The sequence below is a fragment of the Schistocerca americana genome, chromosome 1 (assembly GCF_021461395.2).
Source record: "Schistocerca americana isolate TAMUIC-IGC-003095 chromosome 1, iqSchAmer2.1, whole genome shotgun sequence".
NCBI lineage: Eukaryota > Metazoa > Arthropoda > Insecta > Orthoptera > Acrididae > Schistocerca > Schistocerca americana.
The window spans coordinates 1,073,064,414-1,073,090,279 of record NC_060119.1 but is presented as its reverse complement, the minus strand read 5'-3'; the positions used below and the strand labels follow the sequence as shown (position 1 = coordinate 1,073,090,279).

The 25,866-nt window shown below is 38.9% G+C and overlaps 1 protein-coding gene across 1 annotated transcript in view; it reads left to right on the top strand.

Annotated features, from left to right (window-relative positions):
• LOC124617353 (T-complex protein 1 subunit alpha) overlaps positions 1-25,866 on the top strand; it is a 75,113-nt gene that overhangs the window by 21,276 nt on the left and 27,971 nt on the right. Inside the window, exons 4-6 of the mRNA XM_047145257.1 lie at positions 1,990-2,087; positions 9,859-9,969; positions 19,354-19,535. Of these exons, the coding sequence (XP_047001213.1) occupies positions 1,990-2,087; positions 9,859-9,969; positions 19,354-19,535 (391 nt within the window). The remainder of the gene's footprint in view (positions 1-1,989; positions 2,088-9,858; positions 9,970-19,353; positions 19,536-25,866) is intronic.

Here is a 25,866-nt window from a genome sequence, read left to right as displayed (position 1 = left end):
AAGAAATAACTTCCATAATAAAATCTTTAAAAACAAATCATTCTAGTGGTTACGATGAAATGTCAGCAAAGTTAATTAAGGCATGTTCTTGTGAGTTTAGTATAATTCTAACTTACTTGTGTAACCAGTCAATTATAACTGGGATATTTCCTGACTGGTTAAAATATGCAGATGTTAAGCCTCTGTTCAAGAAAGGGGATAAAGAGATACCATCAAACTACAGACCGATTTCGCTTTTGCCAGCATTCTCAAAAATTTTAGAAAAAGTAATGTACAGCCAGCTTCTCAACCATCTGACCACAAATAACATATTATTAAGAACACAGTTTGGATTTCTGAAGGGTTCTGATATCGAAAAGGCTATTTACACCTACAGGGAAAATGTACTTAATTCATTAAATAACAAGTTACAAGCAGCAGGTATTTTCTGTGATTTGTCAAAGGCATTCGATTGTTTGAACCACAACTTCCTTTTAAATAAATTATAATTCTATGGTGTCACGGGCAATGCTGCAAAATGGTTCAAGTCGTACCTCGCTAACAAGAAACAAAGGGTGTCACTGCAAGGGACTAGTGAATTAAGTCATCAGTCACCATCAAAATGGGAAGAAATTACATGTGGTGTCCCACAAGGATCGATCTTAGGGCCATTTCTTTTTCTTGTGTACATTAATGATCTCTCATCAGTTACACTGCCAGAAGCAGAGTTTGTTTTGTTTGCAGATGACACAAGTATTGCAATAAATAGTATGTCAAGTGTAGTTCTAGAAAGATCTGCTACTGGTATTTTCATGGATATTAATAAATGGTTTAAAGCCAACTCACTGACATTAGACTTCGAAAAGACTCACTATATGCAATTCAGAACCTGTAAGATGTTTCCACCCAGCATATGCATAAAGCATGAAGAAGAGCAGATAGAAGAGGTTGACAGTCTTAAATTCCTGGGATTACAACTTGATAATAATATATCTCTTTTTCCAACAAACAGCTCAGTTCATACATACAATACCAGGAACAAAAATGATCTGCACAAGAGTTATATACTAAACAATGTTTCTACATTGACATCCACATACATTTTCCGCAAGCATGGCGGATGTACCACTACTACAGTCTGATCCACATAAGACGGTGGTTCGTGCAGCTCGAGACACAGACGGGGATTGCATTATTGCCGATTCAGAGATGGTTGCTGAAAGAACATAAATGTGTTCTTGGCTTGAAAAAGCATGTGTACAGCAAATTATATCGCTTGCTTGCTTGTTCAAAATTTGTCGTTTACCGCCACGATCAGCCGTGACAACTCACAACAAATGGAAGAAAAATTCACTAAACTTGCTACATTCACGTTTAATGTATACAATGGTAATGACATTCACAGCAGAGCAGCGAGAACCCTACTGAATGGTCATTGGTTGTCAGAGAATGCATGACGTAGATGTGTAGAACAAGCCTGAACTCGACATGTATTGTTCGTCACTCCAACTATAGTCATCTTGTTTCCTATTCAGTTCCTGAATAGAGCGAGGGGAAAGTGACTGTCTATATGCCACCATATGGACCCTTATTTCTCTTTCCGTGTTGTGCAGTGTACCTGTCGTTCCACATTTTGTTCTTTGTATTTCCTGTGATTTTCCATTATCATTTGAAGTAGCTATGTCCTTCAGTGTCATTATATGGCGGTGTAAAATTTTCATTTTCCTCGGTTACTAAAAGTGCTCAGTGCTTCTGCATCAGAAAAATTTTGATTTATGAAACACTTAGAAATCAATATTTGTTGAAGCAATCTGCCTGTCAATTTTACAGAGCGAGCAGCAGAAAAATATGCCTGTATGCTGCTAGCATCAGCAGTGAGACCAAACTCGAGAAAAGTAGCTGCTTAATATGATTGCAGATCCACAGGATCAGCTTTTTACAGTATTAAAGTAGACTTTTAGTTCTAATCTGTCTACAGTTATGGTTTTAAAAGGGCATGTTTGATTTCAGGTAATAATTGCTGCAGAGCTGTTGAAGAATGCTGACGAACTTGTGAAGCAGAAGATACACCCTACATCAATTATTAGTGGCTATCGTCTAGCATGCAAGTAAGTGCCTACATCTACATCCGTACTCTGCAAACCACCGCGAAATGCATGTCAGAGGGTATGTCGTATTGTACCAGTTATTAAGGTTTCTTCCTGTTCCAATCAGATATGGTGCGTGGGAAGAATGATTCATTGAATGCATCTGTGTGTTTTGTAATTAGTCTAACCTTGCTCTCACAATCCCTGTGTGATTGATACATAGGGGGTTGTAATATATTCGTAGAATCTTTATTTAAAGCTGGTTCTTGAAACCCTGTCAATAGACGTTCTCGGGATAGTTCATGTCTGTCTTAAAGAGTATACCCGTTAAGTTCCTTCAGTATCTCTGTAACGCTCTCCCATGGGTCTAACGTGTGACCATTTGTTCTTCCTTTCTCTGTATACATTAACTATCCCATGATGGCCCAATTTGGCACAAATCCCACACACTAGAGCAATATTCTAGACTGGGTTGCACAAGTGATTTGTAAGCAGTATCCTTTGTAGATTGATTGCACTTGCGCATTATTCTATCAATAAACTGAACTACCACCTGCTTTACCCACAACTGAACCTATGTTATTTCATTTCATAGCCCTCCCAAGTGTTACACCCGGGTATTTGTATGAGTTGCAGGATAGTACATTTTTTTATTTTGTGAAGTGCATAATTTTACTTTTCTGAACATTTAAAGCAAGTTGCCAATCTTTTCACCACTTTGAAATCGTATCAGGATCTGACAGCAAATTTGTGCAGCTGCTTCCAGACTGTACTTAGTAGACAATAACGACCTCACTTGCAAAAAGTGTGAGGTTACTATTAATATTGATCACAAGGTCATTAATATTAAACATTGACAGCACGGTTCCCAACGCAATTCCCTTGGGCACACCTGAAGTTGCTTCTACATCTGTCTATGATCTCCATCCAAGATAACATACTGTGCCCTCCCTACCAAAAAGCTCTCAATCCAGTCGCAAATTTCACTAGATACCCCATATGATCGAACTTTCGACAATAAGTGTTGTGTGGTACTGAGTCACATGGTTTTCAGAAATCAAGAAATACTGTCTCTATCCAAGTGCTTTCATATAGTATAGTATAGTATAGTGTTGTCTTGGTGTATTGAGGAAAATAAAATCTGTTCACTTGCCAGTCTAATGACTGTGCTTTACTGCCACATGAATATTATTGTGTAATGTGTGTAAACACTTGCTTACTTAGCATTGAGGAAACATTCCTATTTTCCATTAGTCTTTGATTAATCATCATTACCGAAATGTTAGTGATGTTTGTTTGCAGACTGAAGCAAAGAATTAGAAATTGTACCAATGGTGGGATTCGATGCCCGGACTACTGCTCACTAGGCAGATGTACTATCCACTATGCCACTGTGGCACAGTGCCTTGGCACAACTGTAGGGACGACCCTAGCACACCTCCCTCCTCAATTGAAATTTTCATTCACGCCTCTGCGCACTTGATATTCTCCCTAAACTTGAACAGCATTGCAGAGGCCCTCCAATTATGTTTCAATACCACCCCAACATCGAGAAAAATGGGGAGTCCTGTTTGAAACTCGGGCATAGGTTCTTTAATCAAAGAAAACTACATGGTTTCAGGGACCTTTTCGAGTCTCGTACATCTGTGATGTATATATGTAGTCTGAGGTGAAGAATACCTCTGCAGTGCTGTTAGTTTCAGGGGAATACCAAGTAAATTGAGGTGTGAATGGGGAATCTGGATTGAGGAGGGAGGTGTGCTAGTGTAGTCCGTGCAGTTGTTCAATGCCATTGTGCCAGAGTTTTGTATTGGTAAGTGCTTCTGCCTAGTGAGCAGGAGAGCCAGGTTCAAAACCCTGGCGTTGGTACAAATTTTTATTTGCCCATCTAGTCTACATATAAACTTCATAGAAGTTTGAGACATCAAACAGGTCTGTGGAATGATATTTTAATTTGAAAGATTAGTGTAACTACCACTTGTTCTCAACTCATGTCAGCAATTAACAGTATTTGGTACCTATTTCTTTCTTCAGTTTAGTTCCTTCATATTGGAATGTTTTCCTACTACGTGTTGTATGTGATCATTCCACTTAGTCTCTCAGTATGGCTATTCCTAGGTATTTTATGGTAGATACTGTTTCGAGCAATTTGATGTCAGTAGTATGATTGTACAGTGATAGATTTCTTCTACTCCGTATGCACAATATGTTACATTTATACAGGGTGTTACAAAAAGGTACGGCCAAACTTTCAGGAAACATTCCTCACACACAAATAAAGAAAAGATGTTATGTGGACATGTGTCCGGAAACGCTTAATTTCCACATTAGAGCTCATTTTAGTTTCGTCAGTATGCACTGCACTTCCTCGATTCACCGCCAGTTGGCCCAATTGAAGGAAGGTAATGTTGACTACGGTGCTTTTGTTGACATGCGACTCATTGCTCTACAGTACTAGCATGAAGCACATCAGTACATAGCATCAACAGGTTAGTGTTCATCATGAACGTGGTTTTGCAGTCAGTGCAATGTTTACAAATGCGGAGTTGGCAGATGCCCATTTGATGTACGGATTAGCACGGGGCAATAGCCGTGGCGCGATACGTTTGTATCGAGACAGATTTCCAGAACAAAGGTGTCCCGACAGGAAGACGTTCGAAGCAATTGATCGGCGTCTTTCTTTAGGAAAACAAGGCAAAAAAGAGCTCTGTTTATGAAATTTACAAAAGGAGGCTTCTTTATGGAGAATTTTATCATTTATGTCGACTACAAAGATCCCCCAACCAAACTTGTGAAAAAAAGAGGATGAGCATAGATACGTTTGACTAACCATGGACTTTTGGCAGACAACAAGTGCAGAAGAAAGAATGAAGATTACATTAAGTTGCCTGTGGTCTAGGGGTCGTGTCATTGGCTATACAGTTTCCTACAATACCTTGGATTCTGGGTTCAAACCCAGCCACTATTTAAATTGAAGTTGAGGTGGGGAAGCAACACAAGTACAAACCTATCACCTCTTCTGTGCACTTAGTTTTGTCTATACACTTTTAAACTGCACAACTCATATGATCCATTCTAGAATATTGCTCAATGGCGTATGACCTGTACGAAAGAGGACTAATGAGATATTGAACGTATACAGGCAAGGGCAGCACGAATGGTCACAGGTTTGCTTGACCTGTGGGAGAATGTTACAGAGATACTGAAGAAACTGAACTGGTGGACTTTTGAAGATAGACGTAAACTATCCTGAGAAACTATCAACCCCCCCCCCCCCCCCCCTCCCCAGAAACCATCAAACCCCTCCACCTTGCTTCTTAAGGCTCCTTGAGAAAATTTTATTTTTAACTTAGTCTGACAAATCTAAATCACAAGCGTCTTTATTGATGGAATATATTATCTTAAAAAGTTAACATTGTACCTATTATAAACTCCAGTTATTTATTGCGTACATAATGACTATATAAGGAGAAATAGAATACAGGAAAAGAAATGCTGTACATTAATTTTTATCTTCATTTCCTTTTTTGCTTACTATACAAGCCATCACTTTATGATATCACTATTTTTAATCATCATATAGTCATGAGTTCATAGTTTCATCTAACCAATGAGAGGCAAGAAAAGAAGAAATGTGTTTATGTAGCCCCAGAATGTAATTTATAATCTTGATTGTCACAAATATGATGGTTTCTTCCAAATATGTCACAATTTTAGAGGTGGGGTTAGGACAGGACCTAATAGCACAGCTTAAATTGCTGCAAGTGAAATGGGCATCAATAAAACTTTAATCTTTGTTCTCACAGATATAGGGCTGTTTTTCTGAGTATGTTGCAATTTCTGAAGTTGCGGTTACAGTGGAACGTGATAAAACGTCTGTTTCTTCCTAATACTTAGCAGGTTTCACATCTGTATTGACAATATTCCTTTGTGTCTTGCTTCCAAACATGTTGTCTGCCTGCTGCTCTCTCGGCGGCTGCCTAGAGTCAGCATCTAACACACCCCCATTCATTCCCATCATACTTCGTGGCGAGCACTAACAACATTCTTGCAGGAAACAAATATGCCACTGGCCCCTATCTATGACTTTTACAGTCCGCTGCAGAAATGTGTACTGTTTTGAGTATTTGTCCAATTTTAAAGTCAGTCCAGTTTGGACTACAAATTAGTCAAAATGCAGTTTGAATGTGGTAGATGTTCACAAAAAGCCAATGTATGTGGTAGACATTCTCACAGTTCACAGCCCAATATTTGCCACACTTGGCCTAGTTCTCAGCTGAGCTGGTGACAATCTTCCCCCTCCAATCCTTTCTAATTCTTCAAAATGAATCTGTATATAGCCTGAGCTGCTAAAGCTTAATCTATATATAAAAAAAGATGCCTATACCAATTATTAACCCAATGTAAAAACATTGATTTCACCTGCCATAGGTTAATCTGTGAATGTAATGTGACCATGTATTTTTCAGGTGATAAATATGGGAAAATACCTAGTCTTACAGTCATGTAAATATAGTATTTCAAGATTTGCTAGTGCCAAGTCATTTCCATTTGTGATAGTGTAAAAAACCCCTAATTCTGACTTTGGTTACTTTATTAGCATACAGGAACTAAACCCTTATTTCATGAAAACCTTCAATTAAGTAAAAAATGTTTCAGACCCCAGGGATTCTTTGAAATTGTTTTTGCTGTGTTCTGCAGTAAAGTAATTCAGGTTGAGTTGGTCTTGCTTTTTCAAGACTCAGTACAGATTTTGTTGGGGTTGAGTAAAAAGTTTTCCCAGAACCTATGAATTGGACATAAAATGGCATTTCATTTTTGTTAGTTGCTGTATATTCATTCACAGCTTGCTAATATTTCATTGTGGTATATCAACTTCGAAAGTAGGCTTGGTCCTATGCTTGATGGTAATAGTGTGTGTTCTACCTGTTTTGTGGTCTTCGGTCTGAAGACTGGTTTGATGCAGCTTTTCTTGCTATCTAGCCTCTTAAAGCCTAGTCTCTGAATAACTACTGCAATCTGAAACCTACAGCCTTCTGAATCTGCTTACTGTATTCACCTCTCTCTCTCTACGATTTTCTGTATCTTGCACACCAGATGGAAGAGAGTTGTCATAGCTGGCTCTCCAGCAGTTCAGTTTTCCATCTTACTCAGTGGAACAGTTTGTTTTGTTATTGTGTTTCAGAGCAACAGGCAAGAAAAGATACCAATGGATGAGGATAAATACTCAAGTGGAAGAAATAAACATGATTGTAATAAACATGAAGTTAGGTAGACAGGATATGTAGCCAACTGAATGAACTGCTAAACAAGGAAGTTCTTGCAACAACCTTCTTCTCCACTAACAACATTCAATTATGATCCATGTACAGCTGATTGAATAAGGCATTGATTAGGAATGAGCTCTTCATCTCAGGACACAACTTCTGATAGTATTAGTATTAGATAGATAACACTAATAAACTGTTCATTTTACATTTATTTATTCTTCTCCTTTTTATGGTCTCACATAATATATACAATCATTAGAGTATGCAGGATATAAATGGCAAGGAAAAAATGTCTGAAGAAGACAAATTCGTTAACATTTAATATTGATTTAAGTGTCAGGAAGCCTTTGCTGCAGGTATTTGGAATGTAGCTCTGTATGGAAGTGAAATGTAGACAATGAACAATTCAGGCAAGAAGAGAATAGAAGCTTTTGAAACATGGTGCAATGAAGAATGTTGAAGATTTGATGGGTAATCACATAACTGATAAGAGACTGAAAAGAATTGGGGGGGGACAAGAAATTTGTGGCACAGTTTGGCTAGAAGAAGGGATTGACTGTTAGGGCATATTCTGAGACATCAGGTGATTACAAATTTAGTATTTGAGGGAAGTTTAGGGTGTAAAAATCATAGAGGGAGACAAAGAGGTGAATACAGTATGCAGATTCAGAAGGATGTAGGTTCTATTAGTTATTTGGAAATGAAGAGGCTTGCATAGTATAGAATACCATGGAGAGCTGCATCAAACCAGTCTTTGAACTGGAGACCACAATAACATGATTTTTTAAATGGTGGCACATAGTTGTGCGCTCTCTCTCTCTCTCTCTCTCTCTCTCTCTCTCTCTCTCTCTCTCTCTCTCTCCAAGACAGATAATGCAAGACTGATCACAATCACTGATAATCTTAATCAAACAATGGAAATTCCAGGTTGACATACCAACAGTATTATGAAAAGAGTAGATTGCTCCTCACCTGAAAATGCCATGAATTGCAGACAGACATGATGAAAAGACTGTTGCACAGAAACTTTCGCACCTCACACACATGTGACCACTATCTCCTGCTGCTCTGAGCAGACTGCAACAGAAGTGCATCAAACCGGAGCAACAATCCAGCCCGGGGGGAGGGATGGCAGGGTATCAGTGGAGAAAGAGGACTTGGCACTGCCTGGTGAGCATGCAGGGACTAGAGGTAGCAGACAGAGCTACCAGGTGCAGTGTTAGGAGGCTGGCAAGGGAGAGGGGGAGAACCACAGCCTGTTACAGTCTGGCTGGAATGGCTGGAGATAGCAGTCGTGCGTATATGAAGTGTGCTTGCTTGTGGAATGTTTGTGTGTTTTTTCTTTTCTGAAGAAGGCTTTGGTCAAAAGCTCATATACAAGTCTTTCCCTTGAGCCTGTGTGCACTCGACAGATTTTTATGATGCGTAGCAATCTATCAACCTTGATAATCTTAACCTTTCTCTACGGAAAGGAGAAACATCACAAGGGAGGCATTGATGGGCACACTACCTTATCTGATGCTAACATCTCTGGCTAAGGTTAATTGCTGAATTATAACTAGGCATTTTATTGAAACTTTATGAATATAATTCCTGCTCATGATGGAAGGCAGAAGGCATATGAGATTTTACATTCTTTGCTGGATTCTGAGCTGTAAGAAAAGATTGAGTCTATGACCAGATGTAAGGTGCGTAGATTAGGTTAGAAAACTTTGATGAAGAGCAACATGTGCATGTGTAATGGAAGACCACTACGCATAGAAAAATCTGAAGGACTCTTATATCCAGCATTGGCTCTCAAATGGATGATACTGATCCTTATTATTGTTATTATTATTGTAGTGTGAAGTTTTTCCATATCCAATGTATTTATGTTGGAGGACTGAATTTGCCTGGAGCACAGCATGTGTGCTACGGATTAACAAAAGAAGAGAGAGTTAATGAGTGTGCACTATATGAAATGCTGCTTCATGTGTCTCCTTGTTGCATAGAAATTTTGCTTTAAGTGATGAGAACATTGTTCTTATGTGATATGGATGAAATATCACAACAAATACTCTGGTGAAGTATGAAGAAAGGTTACTGCTGGAAAGTGCTTTGAATGGTGTTTAGGCAAGCATGACACACACACACACACACACACACACACACACACACACACCACACACAGCGCGCGTACACGCAGTGCGTGTGCACGCAATTTATGCTCTTCATTTATTATGTATTCGGGTTTTGAGTCTTTAACACTCTTTCAAAATATAATTCGGGTGTTCACTGCACTTTCATACCATTAAGCATTACAGTATAAATTTTATCCGTTGTGTTTAATTTGTGTGATGTTTTACAGACTTTCTTGGATTCTTGTTGACTAAATATTTACTAAAGCATAGTTTTTAAGAAATATGGTCACTGAACATAATTGTCCAGGAAAGGCAGTTCATTGCATACTTAGAGTTATATTCGTATTCTTACTTGCTGTTCCTTATTAGTGAGATTTATGGAATGTATTTCTTTGTTTTTAGAGAGGCATGTAAATATATCCAAGAACACCTTACAGTTGGAGTTGATGAACTGGGGCGAGACTGTCTGGTGAATGCAGCAAAAACCTCAATGTCAAGCAAACTTATCGGCGCGTATCCTTTTTTCACTATTTTTTAAAAGCATTGCATTTACCAAGTTATCTGCTTATTCTGTACTAATAGTTTGTAGCTTGTTTTCATGGTTCATGTGTCTGATGAAGGCCTGTTTGGCTGAAAGCTTTGTTTGACAGTCTTTTTGTTGTGCCCATATCTGACTCAGCATCCCCATTATATGGTGAATAGCAACTGTCCTTTTCATAATATTGTCACTTACTATGTCAGGTATATGTTTGAAGAGCATCCAAATAGAAAACATACAGAGAACATTCTCATGAAAAGAAAGTAGTTGTAAACTGCCAGACCCTGCAGATCTCGTTTTATCCAATGGATGTAGTGATTCTGCTTCAGAGACTGTAGAATATGAAGTCTGATGTCTCTCTGAGGGAACCGTACAGTCCCTTAACTAAACCTCAACTGTCACAGGGTCCTCACTCAGACATAGACAGGGAAGGAGAAACTTCATTGATAAAATGGCTCCCATGTTCTTCAAGTGGAATGCATCAGTGTGTACGGACTCACAGGGAGGAATTTAAGCTTTTAGCTCTGGGGAATATAATGGGGCTTGTGTCTAAAAAGAGACTTAAAAAAAAAAGAAAATCATCAGTCATTGGACAGGTTTGATGCTGTCCACCTTTTCCTAACTTGTGTTGAGAGGATATAGCCTCCACAAAAAAGAAAAATGGTCTTACTAAGGAGAGTTCTAAATGTGGAGTGGGCTTCTTCCTGGATGGTGCGTACCACTCATCATTTCATTGCCAACTTACAAGCAGTCAATACCAAAGAGTATGTGCTTTACAGCGCCACTGCAAGTTCCGGCTATCTACCTACTAATCAACCCAATACACCAGGAGGCTCTCAGCAACTCGTCATACAGCCTCCCCCACTATTCCTCAAATGCGATAATTCTAATGCTCACATTGTGCCATGGGGCTGTGATACAAACTATCCTTAGGGTAGTGTTGATAAAGCCTTTTGTTGACAGAATATGAAAGTTTCATGAGAAGTGGCACAGCACACTCTTACCCATCGGCAATGGGTCATGCTCTGTTATTGGTCGTTAAACGTACTGCTGTGTTCCAGCACATGCTGTCTTTTGGAAAGTTATTGACAATCTGATCATCAGCCAGATAGAACAGTGCCCAAAAGAAAGCTAGCAAAGAGCTGTTCACCAAGGTGAACTGTATGTTGCACTGCCAACTTGACACTTGACAAACGTGATAGCATCCAGGAATGAATGGATTCCATTAAAAAATTATCCATCGTGGTAATGAGCGTTAATTCAATTCTCTTCAGATCAACATGAGAGCAGCCTGTTCCATAGAAGAGTGAAAAGTGCTGCTTTGCTGTAGGGCTATGACCACAAAAGTGTGTTTTACTTGCAGCAGCTCACTCTTGTTGCGCACACCACTGTCCATGATGGCCACAGGACACTTTTCTCGTGAAACGTTAAGCTCAGGAAATCTCGTCAGTAGTGTGTTGGTGAAAGCCGTGGCTGCAGGAACATTTACTGTACATAGTTAGTATCAACTATGAGTGAAATTTCCTTAAAGGATGTGGTCTTTGCATTATGTACAACTGTGAAGGAATGTATCAGTGAAGAAGAAAAACTTGCAATGACTTTAAACTATATTTAATTTTTCTTTACTTTCTTGTGGCAGTTTATGCGGAAATATTGGCAGTTTATGCAGAAATATTGGCAGTTTATGCGGAAATATTGGCAGTTTATGCGGAAATATTGGCAGTTTATGCGGAAATATTGGCAGTTTATGCGGAAATATTGGCAGTTTATGCGGAAATGTTGGCAGTTTATGCGGAAATGTTGGCAGTTTATGCGGAAATGTTGGCAGTTTATGCGGAAATGTTGGCAGTTTATGCGGAAATGTTGGCAGTTTATGCGGAAATGTTGGCAGTTTATGCGGAAATGTTGGCAGTTTATGCGGAAATGTTGGCAGTTTATGCGGAAATGTTGGCAGTTTATGCGGAAATGTTGGCAGTTTATGCGGAAATGTTGGCAGTTTATGTGGAAATGTTGGCAGTTTATGCGGAAATGTTGGCAGTTTATGCGGAAATGTTGGCAGTTTATGCGGAAATGTTGGCAGTTTATGCGGAAATGTTGGCAGTTTATGCGGAAATGTTGGCAGTTTATGCGGAAATGTTGGCAGTTTATGCGGAAATGTTGGCAGTTTATGCGGAAATGTTGGCAGTTTATGCGGAAATGTTGGCAGTTTATGCGGAAATGTTGGCAGTTTATGCGGAAATGTTGGCAGTTTATGCGGAAATGTTGGCAGTTTATGCGGAAATGTTGGCAGTTTATGCGGAAATGTTGGCAGTTTATGCGGAAATGTTGGCAGTTTATGCGGAAATGTTGGCAGTTTATGCGGAAATGTTGGCAGTTTATGCGGAAATGTTGGCAGTTTATGCGGAAATGTTGGCAGTTTATGCGGAAATGTTGGCAGTTTATGCGGAAATGTTGGCAGTTTATGCGGAAATGTTGGCAGTTTATGCGGAAATGTTGGCAGTTTATGCGGAAATGTTGGCAGTTTATGCGGAAATGTTGGCAGTTTATGCGGAAATGTTGGCAGTTTATGCGGAAATGTTGGCAGTTTATGCGGAAATGTTGGCAGTTTATGCGGAAATGTTGGCAGTTTATGCGGAAATGTTGGCAGTTTATGCGGAAATGTTGGCAGTTTATGCGGAAATGTTGGCAGTTTATGCGGAAATGTTGGCAGTTTATGCGGAAATGTGGGCAGTTTATGCGGAAATGTGGGCAGTTTATGCGGAAATGTTGGCAGTTTATGCGGAAATGTTGGCAGTTTATGCGGAAATATTGAAATAGTTTTCACCAATGTTAGAATTCTTTGCCCCTAAATAATTCACAAAATTTAGAATGACAGCTCAAAAATGTTAAGAAAGATTCTTCACTGGCAGTCTCACTTTGTTCGGTGCACTGTGATACACTACTTTCATAATGATGTGTTGTAGTATAACAAAAAAAAAAGGGGGGCGAGAAAAGATAAGATTTTTTGTATGTTCACCTGATTTTTTTTATTATTTTTCCTTCCTCACAGCAAGGTTGCTTCAGTGCAAATACAGTGAATGAGCTCGTCTAAATGCTAAAAAGCTCTTTGGAAAAAACCATGTAAAAAAACACCTAAGATTTTTTGGACAAGAGTGTTTCTGTCTATCCTTGTCCTTTCTTCTTACTGACAGGGTAGCATGTGTGCAGGGATTCAAAGTGGGTTTCCTGAGTGAAAAATGTATTTTAAACTTTGTACAAACTTTGTCAGTTCGGCAACTGATCCATGGTAACTCGCCAAAGAAGTCACATATATGGTCTGGATTACAAAAACTAATAAATCTGGGCCACTGCCAGTGCATCATCAATCATGCAGTAAAAACAGCAGCCCCTTTATAAAGGGCCTGTTCTTGAATAATGTTAATGAAGTTGTATTTCTCTTTCTTCTTTGTGATGTGCAACATGTGTGTAGACACACCTGTCCATTGTAGTATAATTTCACAGGTGGAACAGTAACAATACAGTCAATATGTTTGACAAAAATCAGATTCCTTCAATCAGAAACTTTCTCCAGTAAAAATTATCATTATCTTATGCTGTAGTGTAGAAGGCTGATTAACTGTGAAAGTGCTGCCACCTGGAGATGATGTTGAAGAGGAAGATATATTGTACGCAATTGTAAATATTTAATGAATTTAATTGAAAACCAAATTTGTCCTGCAGTTTGTTTCCTAACCACTGACAGTTGTGTCTTGAGAAATCTCTCATTTGCATCAATGTGCGAAGTATAGATTGTATCAAATGCCCTTTCAATGCCTGTACTATTTTCTCACATGAATCCTGTTTTCTCTTCTTAGATTTTGGCAGTGGCATACTTTCTGTGGAACAAGGCTTGGGTACAATTACTGTGCTCTGGACTGTGAACATTTCCAGGAAAGCTACTTTCCCCAGTGCTGCTTGCTCCTCAGTTCAGACAGCTCATAGAAAACAGGGCATTTTCAGCATATGTAGTCAGTGCCAGTTGACCTCCTGTGTGAAAAAAATGCAGAATAAATGCATCCTAGCGCATTCACACTGCATGAACATACCAGTTTCCAGGCGCATAGTGTGAAAAAATGCTTCGTGTGGCCGGCCGCATAAGCAGTGATCCATATTGTCTGTGTGAAGTCCAGCAGAAATGTGCTTGGGAAAAAATGCTTGTTTGGCCTTAATTTCAGGGATGGATGGGTATCAGAAAATTTTGGTTCTAATATTGGTCAACTGCAGAGAACTTCGCAGCCTTTCAGGTAATAAGGGTCAAATGCTGCCAACTTACAAAAGATTGTATATGGAATGGCAGCTCTTCCTCAATATCACACACAGTTTCAAAAACAATACAGTTGTATGGGAATCACTACCAGCATTTCAAGGTGAGATAGAAGGTGCCCAGTCACTGCTGTAATGCAAATGGAAGTCTCCAGGCAAACCCGAGAAACATAACCCAGACAATGACAGAACAGTTACTCTGGTAACTGCATTTGACATTATCTACGCTTCATAACATGTCACTTGGTCACAATAGGATCTGTTACATGAGTGTAGCATCTCGTAGGGAGAAGCAAAGAAATCCTCCCCATTGTTTTTATATTTCATCTGGGTGTCACGGCAGTTTAATTCTACTCTTGAAACTGGGGATGAACTGTAGTTACCCGAGTAGCAGTTGTAGTGTAGCTGCAGAGCGAAACCAATGTCTGGTCATATAGTTTTAAATTTTCCTTGAGTTCCATAAATCGTGTAAGGCTTTGAAGGGTCACAGGCAATTTCTTTCTCTGTTCTTCCCTACTTCAAGCTTGAACTCCATCTCTTATGATGTTGGTGTCAACAGGATGTTAAACACTAACCTTCCCCCCCCCCCCCCCCCCCCCCCCCCCCCCCCCCCCCCCCCCCCCCTCACTTCAGTGGAGCTAACAGTACATAACTGGCTTTTCTGTGAAAAATAAGAGTCACAGTACAGTTTCACATTCTGTTCGGGAGATACTGATCGACCCTAGGTAGTTTAATTCATCAACAAGCTTCCCTGTACAGTAATTGCCTAAATGGTATTTCCTTTAGAAGCTCTACAATACTCCTTGGGCAGCTCTGTGGATGGGCCAAGGAGTTCCACACGTTTTCATAAGGTCCTTTGCCATTCATAATGTTACTCAAAATGTAGTGTCAGGAATGTTTTGTCTGATCATTTCTGTTGATAGTATTACATCTGCAGTAAGTGGCCCCCCCCCCCCCCCCCCCATGTTTAGCACCCTCTGCGTGTGGGATGTGTTGACAAAATATATTAACTTGATTTTACAATTCACATGTTCTATAATTTTATTTATTATTTTACACTTCTAAAAGACTAATGCTCATAAAAAATTAATGTGGTTGTAACTAAAAACAGTGTCTAATGTTTCACAGTTTTACATAAGTGACCGTAATTGTGTGAAGTAACCAGTGGTGTCAGTTGTTGTTTATTTTACAATTTCATATAGTTTAAAAAATACAATAAATCTTACCAGTATACTTTTATTAAAACAAGGTTAGATTCTAAATGTAGCTGAAGGAATTAGAACAGACAAAAATGGAGTTGCAAGCTATTGTATCAGCAACAGTATGTCAAAACAACCCAAAATCTTTCCTTTATAATGTCCTTTTGCTTAGTTTCACTTAAAGATAAAGTATATTTACACAGTTTGGTGTTAAAACTAATAAACTTTCAGATACACCCTGCATAAATATGGAAAATAAATTTGCTGTCAGGCACTACGTACTTGTATTTGATCTGAGTGTAATCATAAACGGCCTTTGTCTGGTCAACATGTCTGTTGGAACTGAGCCAAAGCAACCAAATCCCAATGATTCTTAAATAATCCCCAAAAATGGGAGATTGTAGTGGCCACCTGCTCATTAAGCAGTGTCCCACGAGATGGCGCCTGGTGGTAAAAACACTTCAGACCCATACATTAGAGCCATAAGCCTACTCTTCTCACTTGGTTGGAGCATCTCCATATGTGAGGACGTAACTGGTACACTGTCCCCACTCACAACAAGATGGGCAGTGAAACTGGATTTTTCTGCTGCATTTTTTCAATGTAATGTGGCGTGTTAGCTAACCTAGCTTCAATCTGTCTACCAGTTCCTTGCACAGTAAGCATCACATTTGGGACATTAATTATATGTGCACTTGATCTATGGAAAACATTGCTTTTCCAGTACAATTTTTTAAAATTATACCCAAGTTACCCATGGTAGAAAACACTGCTTTTACTTTTTGTTTTCTAAAAACAGATATCACTCTTTCATTAATTTTACCACAAATGTAGCAATAATACGTTTATATGAAATCTAAGAGTAAGGATGCTATAAAGCATTATTTGCAACTGATTATTGTACTTTTACCACATTCTTACTCTGATTTTATTTTGCCTGAATTGGGAGTTGCAGACATCACTTTAAGTTTTTAGTCAGTCGGTGAGGTTTATAGGCTTTTAAATATTTATTTATTTATTTGTATAAAGCTTATTTGAATTTATTTTGATGATGTTGAGTACCACTACTGACAATAACATTAATTATTAATGAAAACCAAGACACCTGTTTTGTTAAACTTTTTGTGTGTTACAACCAGTTTTGCTCATTGAACCTCTTCAGGTTGCCGAGTTGTACTAAAGTCATGGCACGAAAGGTCTGGTTGTTGCATGTAATGTTAAAGACCAAATCCAAAACTGCCAGTCATAAACATTCTGGCAGAAGTACAGCGAGCAGACATGGCACGGTGTGTACAGCAAACACTGCATGCCACATACTGTAAACTATATGCAGTATGCTGTGCTTCTCCCCCCAGGCAGTTGGCAGAATGTTTGATCACTGTTTTGGATTTGGTCTTTAACATTACATATGGCAACAAGACAATTTGTGCCATGAATTAGTAAAACTCGGCAACCTGAAGATGTTAAACGAGTGAAACTGGTCATAACACAATAAATGTGTCCTTGTACAGCTAAAGTGGTTATCATTAATAATTAAAACTGCTTACTTGACTGCTACATCTATTTGATTTCAAATCATGGTTTCTCAGAACACACAGAACACTCAGGCACAGTGGTTGATACGTAACTCACTCTTGCCTGCTCCAGTTTTATAGAATACTCATACATTTCCATCTCAGCTGTGGATGTTCGGTGCACAATAAATTTAATAATAATGGATGCTCTCCACTACGAGGGAATCGATAAACTCCATTCACAGCCTCAGTGTGAAGGCTAGTCACCCACCACTTGGCATCAGATGGCTATGCCTACAAAATGCATGCATTCAAACCCCCCGCCCCCCCCCCCCACCCCCCCACCCCCTTTTTCACCTATAACTACATTGTTACTCTTTCCAAGTATGTAACAAATGTCAGTGAGTAATGAGGTTTTTTTGACGTGTGTGAAAAGGATTTTCTTCTAGAACTGGTATATCAGATATTGATATGTTTTCTGTCAAATGTGAATTATAAACCTACTTTGGCTTTTAAAAGGTCCTGAATTATTTTAAAATTGACTGTGTTAAAAAAAGCATTCCACTTGTAATTTGAAATATGTTTTCTAGATTTTAGATACGAATCCTAATTTTACTGTAGTATATTCTGATGACTTGAAACAAGGATGTCTGGCTGGTCAGGAGCTTCCGTGACCATTATCCATTATCATCACCAGATGTTACAAGTTCAGGCGTTATAGATCTTCAAAATAGGCGGTCAAAAATGTATTATAAATAGCTAAAATAGGCTGAAAGGGCAATATAGAAAAACCGTACATTATGCTTACTTATTTACTAGATTGCACTATTCAATCATACAATCGACACATTATTTTAACATTATGTTGTATCATATTTTTAAAGCAACTTTACAGTTTCCAACAAATTGGGAATTGTGCTTGACAGAAATTGATAACGTTTCTTCAAACCCATGCACTACAATGCCTCATTGGTTGCACATGACAACAAATGCTTGCTTAAAATGTTTGGAGTCATGTTGAGTCTCTTGTCATATGATACATTTTTCATCTGAGAAATGATCTATCAACATCTACGGAGATACTCGGAGCAAATCTAATTGACTGAAAAATTGTAGGGTCCATAACAACCACACCAGACCTTTAACCTTGTAGAATTTTTGAAATGTCAAGATTGTGATTTTTCAGAAACAGCATTGTACACTTTTCCCTAACTAATGAACCCCCTTTCCCTGGTAAACTTTTCTTTATTGTATCATACACAATTTTCACCAATTTCATCAAAGGCTGCTAGGTTTCTTGAAACTGGCAGATCATTTGTGGCAGGAATCTGAACTCGGCTATGATGAAAGTTGTAATTTCTCATCCCGAAGATTGGAAAAGTTTCTTTGTTGCTGCAGTTTAAGATGCTTCATTTTGCATAACGATGGCCACCTTAATTATATTTTGAAATTTGAATTGTAGTAGACTGCTACGAAAATGCACGTCCCCCGTCTCATTATAACAGGTTGAGAGGGCAAAGGTTCATATGATGCAACGTCTTTAAATGTGTAACAAGCTTTGTATATCCTCTGAAACCCTGCAAAAATTGTGTGTGGTGTGGGTCACATGAATAATGGATCAGATGAGGCATGTTCAAGGGAAGAAATTTCTCATCTCTTCTGAAACACTCAGTGGCGTATAAGCACTAAAATTAATGTATGCAGCAGAGAAATTAACTTAGAACATACGTTCACTGAAGAGGGGTGTGTGTGTGTGTGTGTGTGTGTGTGTGTGTGTGTGTGTGTGTGTGTGTTTTCTATGAACATATTTTTTTATTCTTCCAAAATTTCTTTTAGTATGGATGCTAAAAAAACTCAGTATTGTATGCTCAAACAATTCTATCATGATACACAGTTCTTATTACCAACTTGGCACTCATCCTCTTCCTTTAAATTTCAAAAAATGTTTTTAAAAAATCGTGCCTGATTTTAGGTACTTGTTGCGCAGTGAGCTGTGGTTTGGTAATTTGATATTCTATGAATGGTTTACTGTAATAAACTATTGTATTTTATTATTGTGGAATATTTCAGTTACAAAAATTATAAAGTAAATGCATTGGAGTTTTTTACAAGGAACTAAATATTTACAATAAGTTTAAGAACTGGAATTGAGAAACCAGGGGAATACTGCCAGAGGAAGCAGGCACAGAAAGTGGTGTTCTGTTATGATATTTAAGTGCTTCCTTCACGACTGAATGACAGAAATAAATTTATTGGTAGTTTGCCTGATTGTAAAATAAAATTTTACTGTGATTTTTATGATTCCATACAAATGCCTTTCAATTTTACCTTAACTCAAATTAAGTGATGCCGATTTCTTCGCTAATATGGTTGTAGATGCTGCACAAGCAGTAAAAGTTTCTGATGGAAGAGGTGGTTTTATATACCCAATAAAGGCTGTAAATGTATTGAAAGCTCATGGGAGAAGTGCTCGTGAAAGCATCTTAGTTCCAGGATATGCCCTCAACTGCACTGTTGCGTCTCAAGGTAATTCTTTTCTTTCAAAAACTAAACCAGCCAGATATAATAGTATGATATACTGATACTCTATATACTGTATAGTAATAGATTTTGTATTGTTAGAACTAATTTTTTTCTGTTTGATCAAAATGGAGCAAATATGTTGACAGTTCAGCGAGTCACATGTGTAATGTATTGCTCAGTGATAGTTGCCATGTGTATCCAGAGAGACAGATTGACTGGCACATATTGTACGTAAATATTGTGGCATATTTTTGGACCCAGAAGAGCCTGAAAAATTGAGGAATGGAAAGTGAAGATTACCAATGAAACTTTTGCATTAGGTCAGACTCCTACTTCTCATGATAATAACATGCTAACTCAATAAACACACTTCTCTTAAAAAGCTTAATTTTCAAAAGCTCTTAATTTCCCCGTGTAAGTTTTCAGTATTTGTGCAATACTTTGACTTTAAATTAAAAAAAAAATCATATTCAAACGTTATGGACCTTGAATGTATTGGGATGCTCAGAGAAGCACAATTTTTGAATCTGTTGTCGTAGTTGTTTCTCTAACCCTATCTTGTACTCTGAACACCAAATCTATAAACCAGGTGCTTCTGATTATCAGATAATGACTGTACTCTTGTCTAAAGACTGTGTGCTTCACTAACTCCATGTTGACACTCTAAATCATCATCATAATCATCATTGTCAAAGACAGCGGGTTTCCAGCTCAAGCAGTCTACCTGTCTCTCCTTCCCATCACTCCTCCCCATTCCTCACTTCATTGTTCGCGTTTTGTCCAGTTTCCTGATTGTGTTTGCACTAAATCTTCCACTCCCAACAGCTGCTGACCCCTCAGTCCACGTCTTATAAGGAACCCCTTGAGTTTGAGGTTGCACGTTCAATCTTTAGAAAGGATAATTTGAAAGTTTTGGATTAATAGTTACGACAGAAAAAATATTAGCTGATAATGACTTGCTGTGTGCATCCGTAGGGCTACTGAGAACGAGTGTCCAGGAGGTGCAGAGATCGCGCTTCTGTGGGATGTAAGATTACACTTCTTAAAATGGACTTTGTCAACATTCAAGAAATGTTCAAAACAAACTATTAACTTGCACCATAGTAAATAGTGCACCACAGTGATCACAAAAGTACATACCCTCAAGATCGAAGGCGAACTCCTTGGGAGCTACAAATTTTGCAGGACATCAATCTAGGTACCCACTCTTAAAGGATCCGTATAAAATCATATTGGTGTAATGGGGTTATGAGATCTGATGGGCTGTGATGCCATGCAACTGAATTTAAAAGTATGGCTGAATTTGTCCAGTGGTTCCAGGCGGTATGAATTGCAATGTCACATACTTTCAGGAGGGACTATGATTTTTTATGTGCAGACCAGGAATCCAACAAAAACAAGTTATTTTGACCAGCTGTTGGCCAAAGGCAGTGTACATACCATAGTTGTAGTTCTCTTATGTCCGTTTCCAGGGTGTATATGACCCAGGACAACTGGGAATCCGGGAAAAACGCAGGAATTTTTTCATCTGGAAAACAACCCGGAATTTTTCGAAATTCTGGGAATTCTTCATTGCTTTAGCTTTCAGTTAAATTTTTGTAATTTTAACTGGTAAGAATTCGATTCTCTAGCAAAGAATGTAACTGTATCCTGCTACTGGACAATGATGCTGCAACAATAAAACATAAACGAGAGGAAAAAATTTATAAAACTTTAGTTGCAAAGGAAATGCACCATTGACAACAACAAAACACTGTGCACGCACAAGCGTCTGCAAACAGCATAAATATGTCAAAGGCCATAGGATGAAGACTATGTAATATTTTGTTACAATAAACTGCTTGCTGTGAACATGACATCACAACTGTTCACATTAGGTTCGTTTGACCAGTTTCCAGTGGGCTCATGCGCATGTGCAGTTGTTTCCTTGTGACCCATGTTTGCGTTTTGTGATTTTTGCTGCTTCTCTTCATTTACAGATCCCACGTCAAATGAAAACAAAACAGATTTCTGTGGCTGAGAGCTATCAACTGAATTAAAATAAATTCACATAATTACAGCGGACAAAAATATATTATTAGTTTCAGTTTTCTGATTCCCCCCCCTCCAAGTTATTAGCAGTCGAGCATTAATCGGCTTGCAGAACAATGAAGTTATTTTTGCAAGTTTGCTAAAGAAATTTGGCTTTATTAGTCTTTCCGCTAAGGCAATAATTTTGTTTGAAATGTAGTGTTTCATTCCACAGGTTTGGCCAGTTCCAACTGTTCGCTGAATTTCAATTGCATGTTACCATCTTCTGCTATGTATGGCATTATGCCATAATGAACCAAAAATGAGATTGTATGGTACTGGTACTCCAAGAAAATTTACACCCCATAAACCATACTGAAAAGTTAATGTGAGATGGGACCTACTTCATTGTGAATCTGGAAAAAACAAATGTGCACTTCAAACCGAATTATGCATTTTAATATGGCTTACAAAATTCCGATGGTCTTGGGAGTATCCTCTGATGTACTGTTTCTTTTATGGTGTAATGTAAGCACTCTTAGCGCTTCATACATCTGAATGTGCGGGCTTCGTACACCACTGCAGCTGCACGTGTGCAATAATGCCTGTTTTCTGGCGCTCTCTGTCAACTACTAAATCAAACCTATTTCTAACAGCACTGGACTCACATTCGGGAGGACGACGGTTCAATCCCGCGTCCGGCCATCCTGATTTAGGTTTTCCGTGATTTCCCTAAATCAGTCCAGGCAAATGCCGGGATGGTTCCTCTGAAAGGGCAAGGCCGACTTCCTTCTCCATCCTTCCCTAATCCGATGAGACCGATGACCACGCTGTCTGGTCTCCTTCCCCAAACCAACCAACCAACCTATTTCTAACAGTCTCTGGATAGTATTGCGAATGGTGGTTCGAAAAGTGTTACTTCCAAAGTAAATTTCTTTTCATGCAAGATGAATTATGTTTTGTGTGAGAAAGTGGGATGAATTTCTAAATCACAGAGCGTTTAAAACTGAACACTTTGAGAACCAGCCACTTACAATAATTTTGAGCCCAGAAGACCAGACATGTACGTCATCATTTTAAATGTGCTGGCACATTTGTGTGATGTATCGTAAAGTGTAACACACGCAAAAAATGATCAATATCACATGTGAAAGCTTAGCTCCTCTTGTAGCTTGTTAATCTTAGAGACCAATTTTATATGTGAAAGCTTAGCTTTTCTTATATCTATACTATGTATATTAATGTAAACCGCCAACTTTTCCTCTTTGTTTGTTCGTGCTACTGAGTGGTCTTGCTATTGGCTTACTACAGCAAGTGTCCTACGCTCTGAATATCTGCTGTCATCGGCTGGTGAGATCACGCGGCATGAGATAAGACTGGCTTACAAAATTACAAAAGGACGTCGCAATCTCGATTTCAACGTTCCGGAAACTAACATGCTGTGTTTGGTGCAGTTTGAATTTATACTTTCGTAATACGGAAATATGCAACGTATATGTTGCTGCAAATCAAAGGTCTTTCCAAAACTTCCACCCCCCCCTCCCCTCCACTCTCCCACCCCTCATCCCCCATCCCCCATCCCCCATCCTCCGGGAAGTTCTACGCCAGTGTATAAAACATAACCATTCAAAGGATTAATAAGTTTTACAGTTCCAAGGGAAAATCTACGAAAAACCTACTGTCACATATCACGGAAAAAGTGTATTTTCGCCTGGGAAAAAGCATATTTTTTAAAAGGGATTTTGGAGAATTTTTTTCTATGTCCCTGTATACACCCTGATTTTCTCTCTCTTGCATTCTGTTATATGAATATTCCCTACTGTCCTTGCAAGATCATGCACATAGGGGGGCAGAGCACCTCCAATTTCTCGCAGCACAATAAATACCTTTCCAGTCAATTTACCATCCAAATTAACAGTCAGTATAATTGTGTATGAATGCATGAAGGATTGATGTTAATTATCTTGACACAACTCACTTGGTACCTCTAATTTCCAGAGTTTCTTTCATATGCATTTTCTCTTCAAATCCAGGTTGGTTGGAGTTGAAAACATATTCCTTACTGAAAGACAGAGTAAGTTTATCTTATCTGCAAATTTTTTGGTCAATTCCGCAATTTGCTGAACATGGTGAAGTTGACACTTAGTTTGAAACTTCATTGTACCCCATCTTCCAGTTCTGTAGCACTATTTGAAGTTGTGCAATAAGCCATTGCTTCCCGTGAATTCACTGTAATCTAGGTCACACATAGTTTGTTGTGCATAATATAGGTCACTATTGCACAACTTGTAAATTGTGTAGAGCATCCTTGAAACACACAAACACTAGTTTCTGTCACAAGTGTGCTTGGTCTGTTCAGTGGAAAAGTCACCCGGAACCCCAGGTCAGGGGAGGCTTACCGAATAGACGATGATTGCACCCCTTTTCCTAAACCTCTCTAATTCTTTTCCGTCACCCCTCTCTCTTCCCAATTAACTCTTGTGCCGGAAGGAGGAGCCACTTGTGTGTGTGTGTGTGTGTGTGTGTGTGTGTGTGTGTGGGGGGGGGGGGGGGGTCAATAGATATTTTACCTATCCAGTTACACTATATTGTAAAAATAATTATTTTCCTTGAATATCCATAGTTTTCCTCTGCGCTACACGATCGTATTGCTGCAGTGGTATTTGAAATCTGTCCATAATTGTTTTTTACTATGCTGGCGCTGATTTTGGCTCCCTGACCAACAAGGATGATGATAGTATGTGGCTCGACACCTATTTTAGTATCATTTTCACTTGTTAAGTACGTGTTGTCATTGTCACACTCCTCGTGTACATTGTCCCAATAGTAGAGTGTATGACACCACACTCCACTGACTCATCTTGCGGAAGCGCTAATATTTCATCTGCCACTTCTTTCTCACTGTGTGATATTCCTTAGGTTCCTTTCTGATGAAATGTTAACTTCAGCAACTGTTGTATTAGACATAATGTAATGTTTGCTCTGTTCATTGTTGCTGTTGCTTTGTTTTGTATCAACAGCACTAGCACTGTAGTGCCATTGTGAGTTACTTGTTGACTAAGCTGTTAAACTATGCTCTGTAGCCTCATGCTGTGCTCACCACTAGATAGCTCCAAGCCTGCACCCTGTTGCCATTAGTAGCCAATCTTGTGGTTGCATTGCATGGTAGACAATAAGTGGGATGTTGAATGCTGCAAACATCATTGGCCTCGTGCTCGAGTGATTCCTTGTTAGCCTTTTGTCTTCTGCTGTAATCTCGTGCATTCATCTTTGGTGTCATTTGTGTGTCCATTGTGTTTATATTCCCTTACCACTTACACTGACTTAAGACTGCCACTTTGTCGTCTCAAGACGGATGACCTTGCTTTCCATGGCTAAACTACTTATGTGTATGACAGCTTGCAGTTGCAGTATTGCCAGCATTCAGTTAGCCACACTTGACAGTGCTCTACACATACTTCCAGAACAGGCAACATAGCAAGTGTGTGGCACTGGAGAAAGTAGCAGTATTGGTTGGTGGCTTGCCCCTTCCACTTGTCTTGCTGAAACATCAATCACATTATTTTAGAAAGAAATTAAAGTATAATTATCTTGTTTCTATTACATCGTCATTATCATCTTCAGTCATTTTTCCATCCCTTTTATTTTGGTTCCCCCCATCACTTTCTAATTAAGTTTCTTGTGGGAGCCGCCTCTTATCTCAACACAAGATTAGCGAGTATCGTCTACAAATAATACTCCAGCCGTTGTCAGTATGCTGTAGGGGTGTCTGTCAGTTGTATCCCTTTCGTGGATAGTATTACAAAATTGTCACCAAGGGCAAAATGTCTATTAGACAGGTATAGCATCCTGCACATCAAAACAGTTGGATTCAAAAGCTGCTTTATCACTGGTGACATTTGTATCTCTCTGCACCAACCTGTCTGAGTAAAATAGGCAGGAACTTGACTTTCAAGCACATATATCCTCACAATCTCCCTGTGCTTAATCTATGTTCGCATTTGTCTTCCTATGTTTGACATCTTTTACACTGCTGCTTTTACTCCTCCATATTTCTTTCTTCTTGTGTTCATTTTAACAGCTGGTTATTAGTTTCCTGACCATCCTCTCTCTCCATTCATCCTTCCCTTGTGCAATATGACCTCCTTTATCTGTCCTATTTGCTATCTGCTGATGTAGGATTAGTGATACAAGCTAAAAACAGAACATTTTTGTGTGGTCCTAGTAGAAAAGCTAGGTCTTTCTCATTGACTGGAAAATGCCCAGTATGTGGTGACTACAAGCCACAAGAGATCACCAGTCCTTCGTGTAATTCCTCATCCAT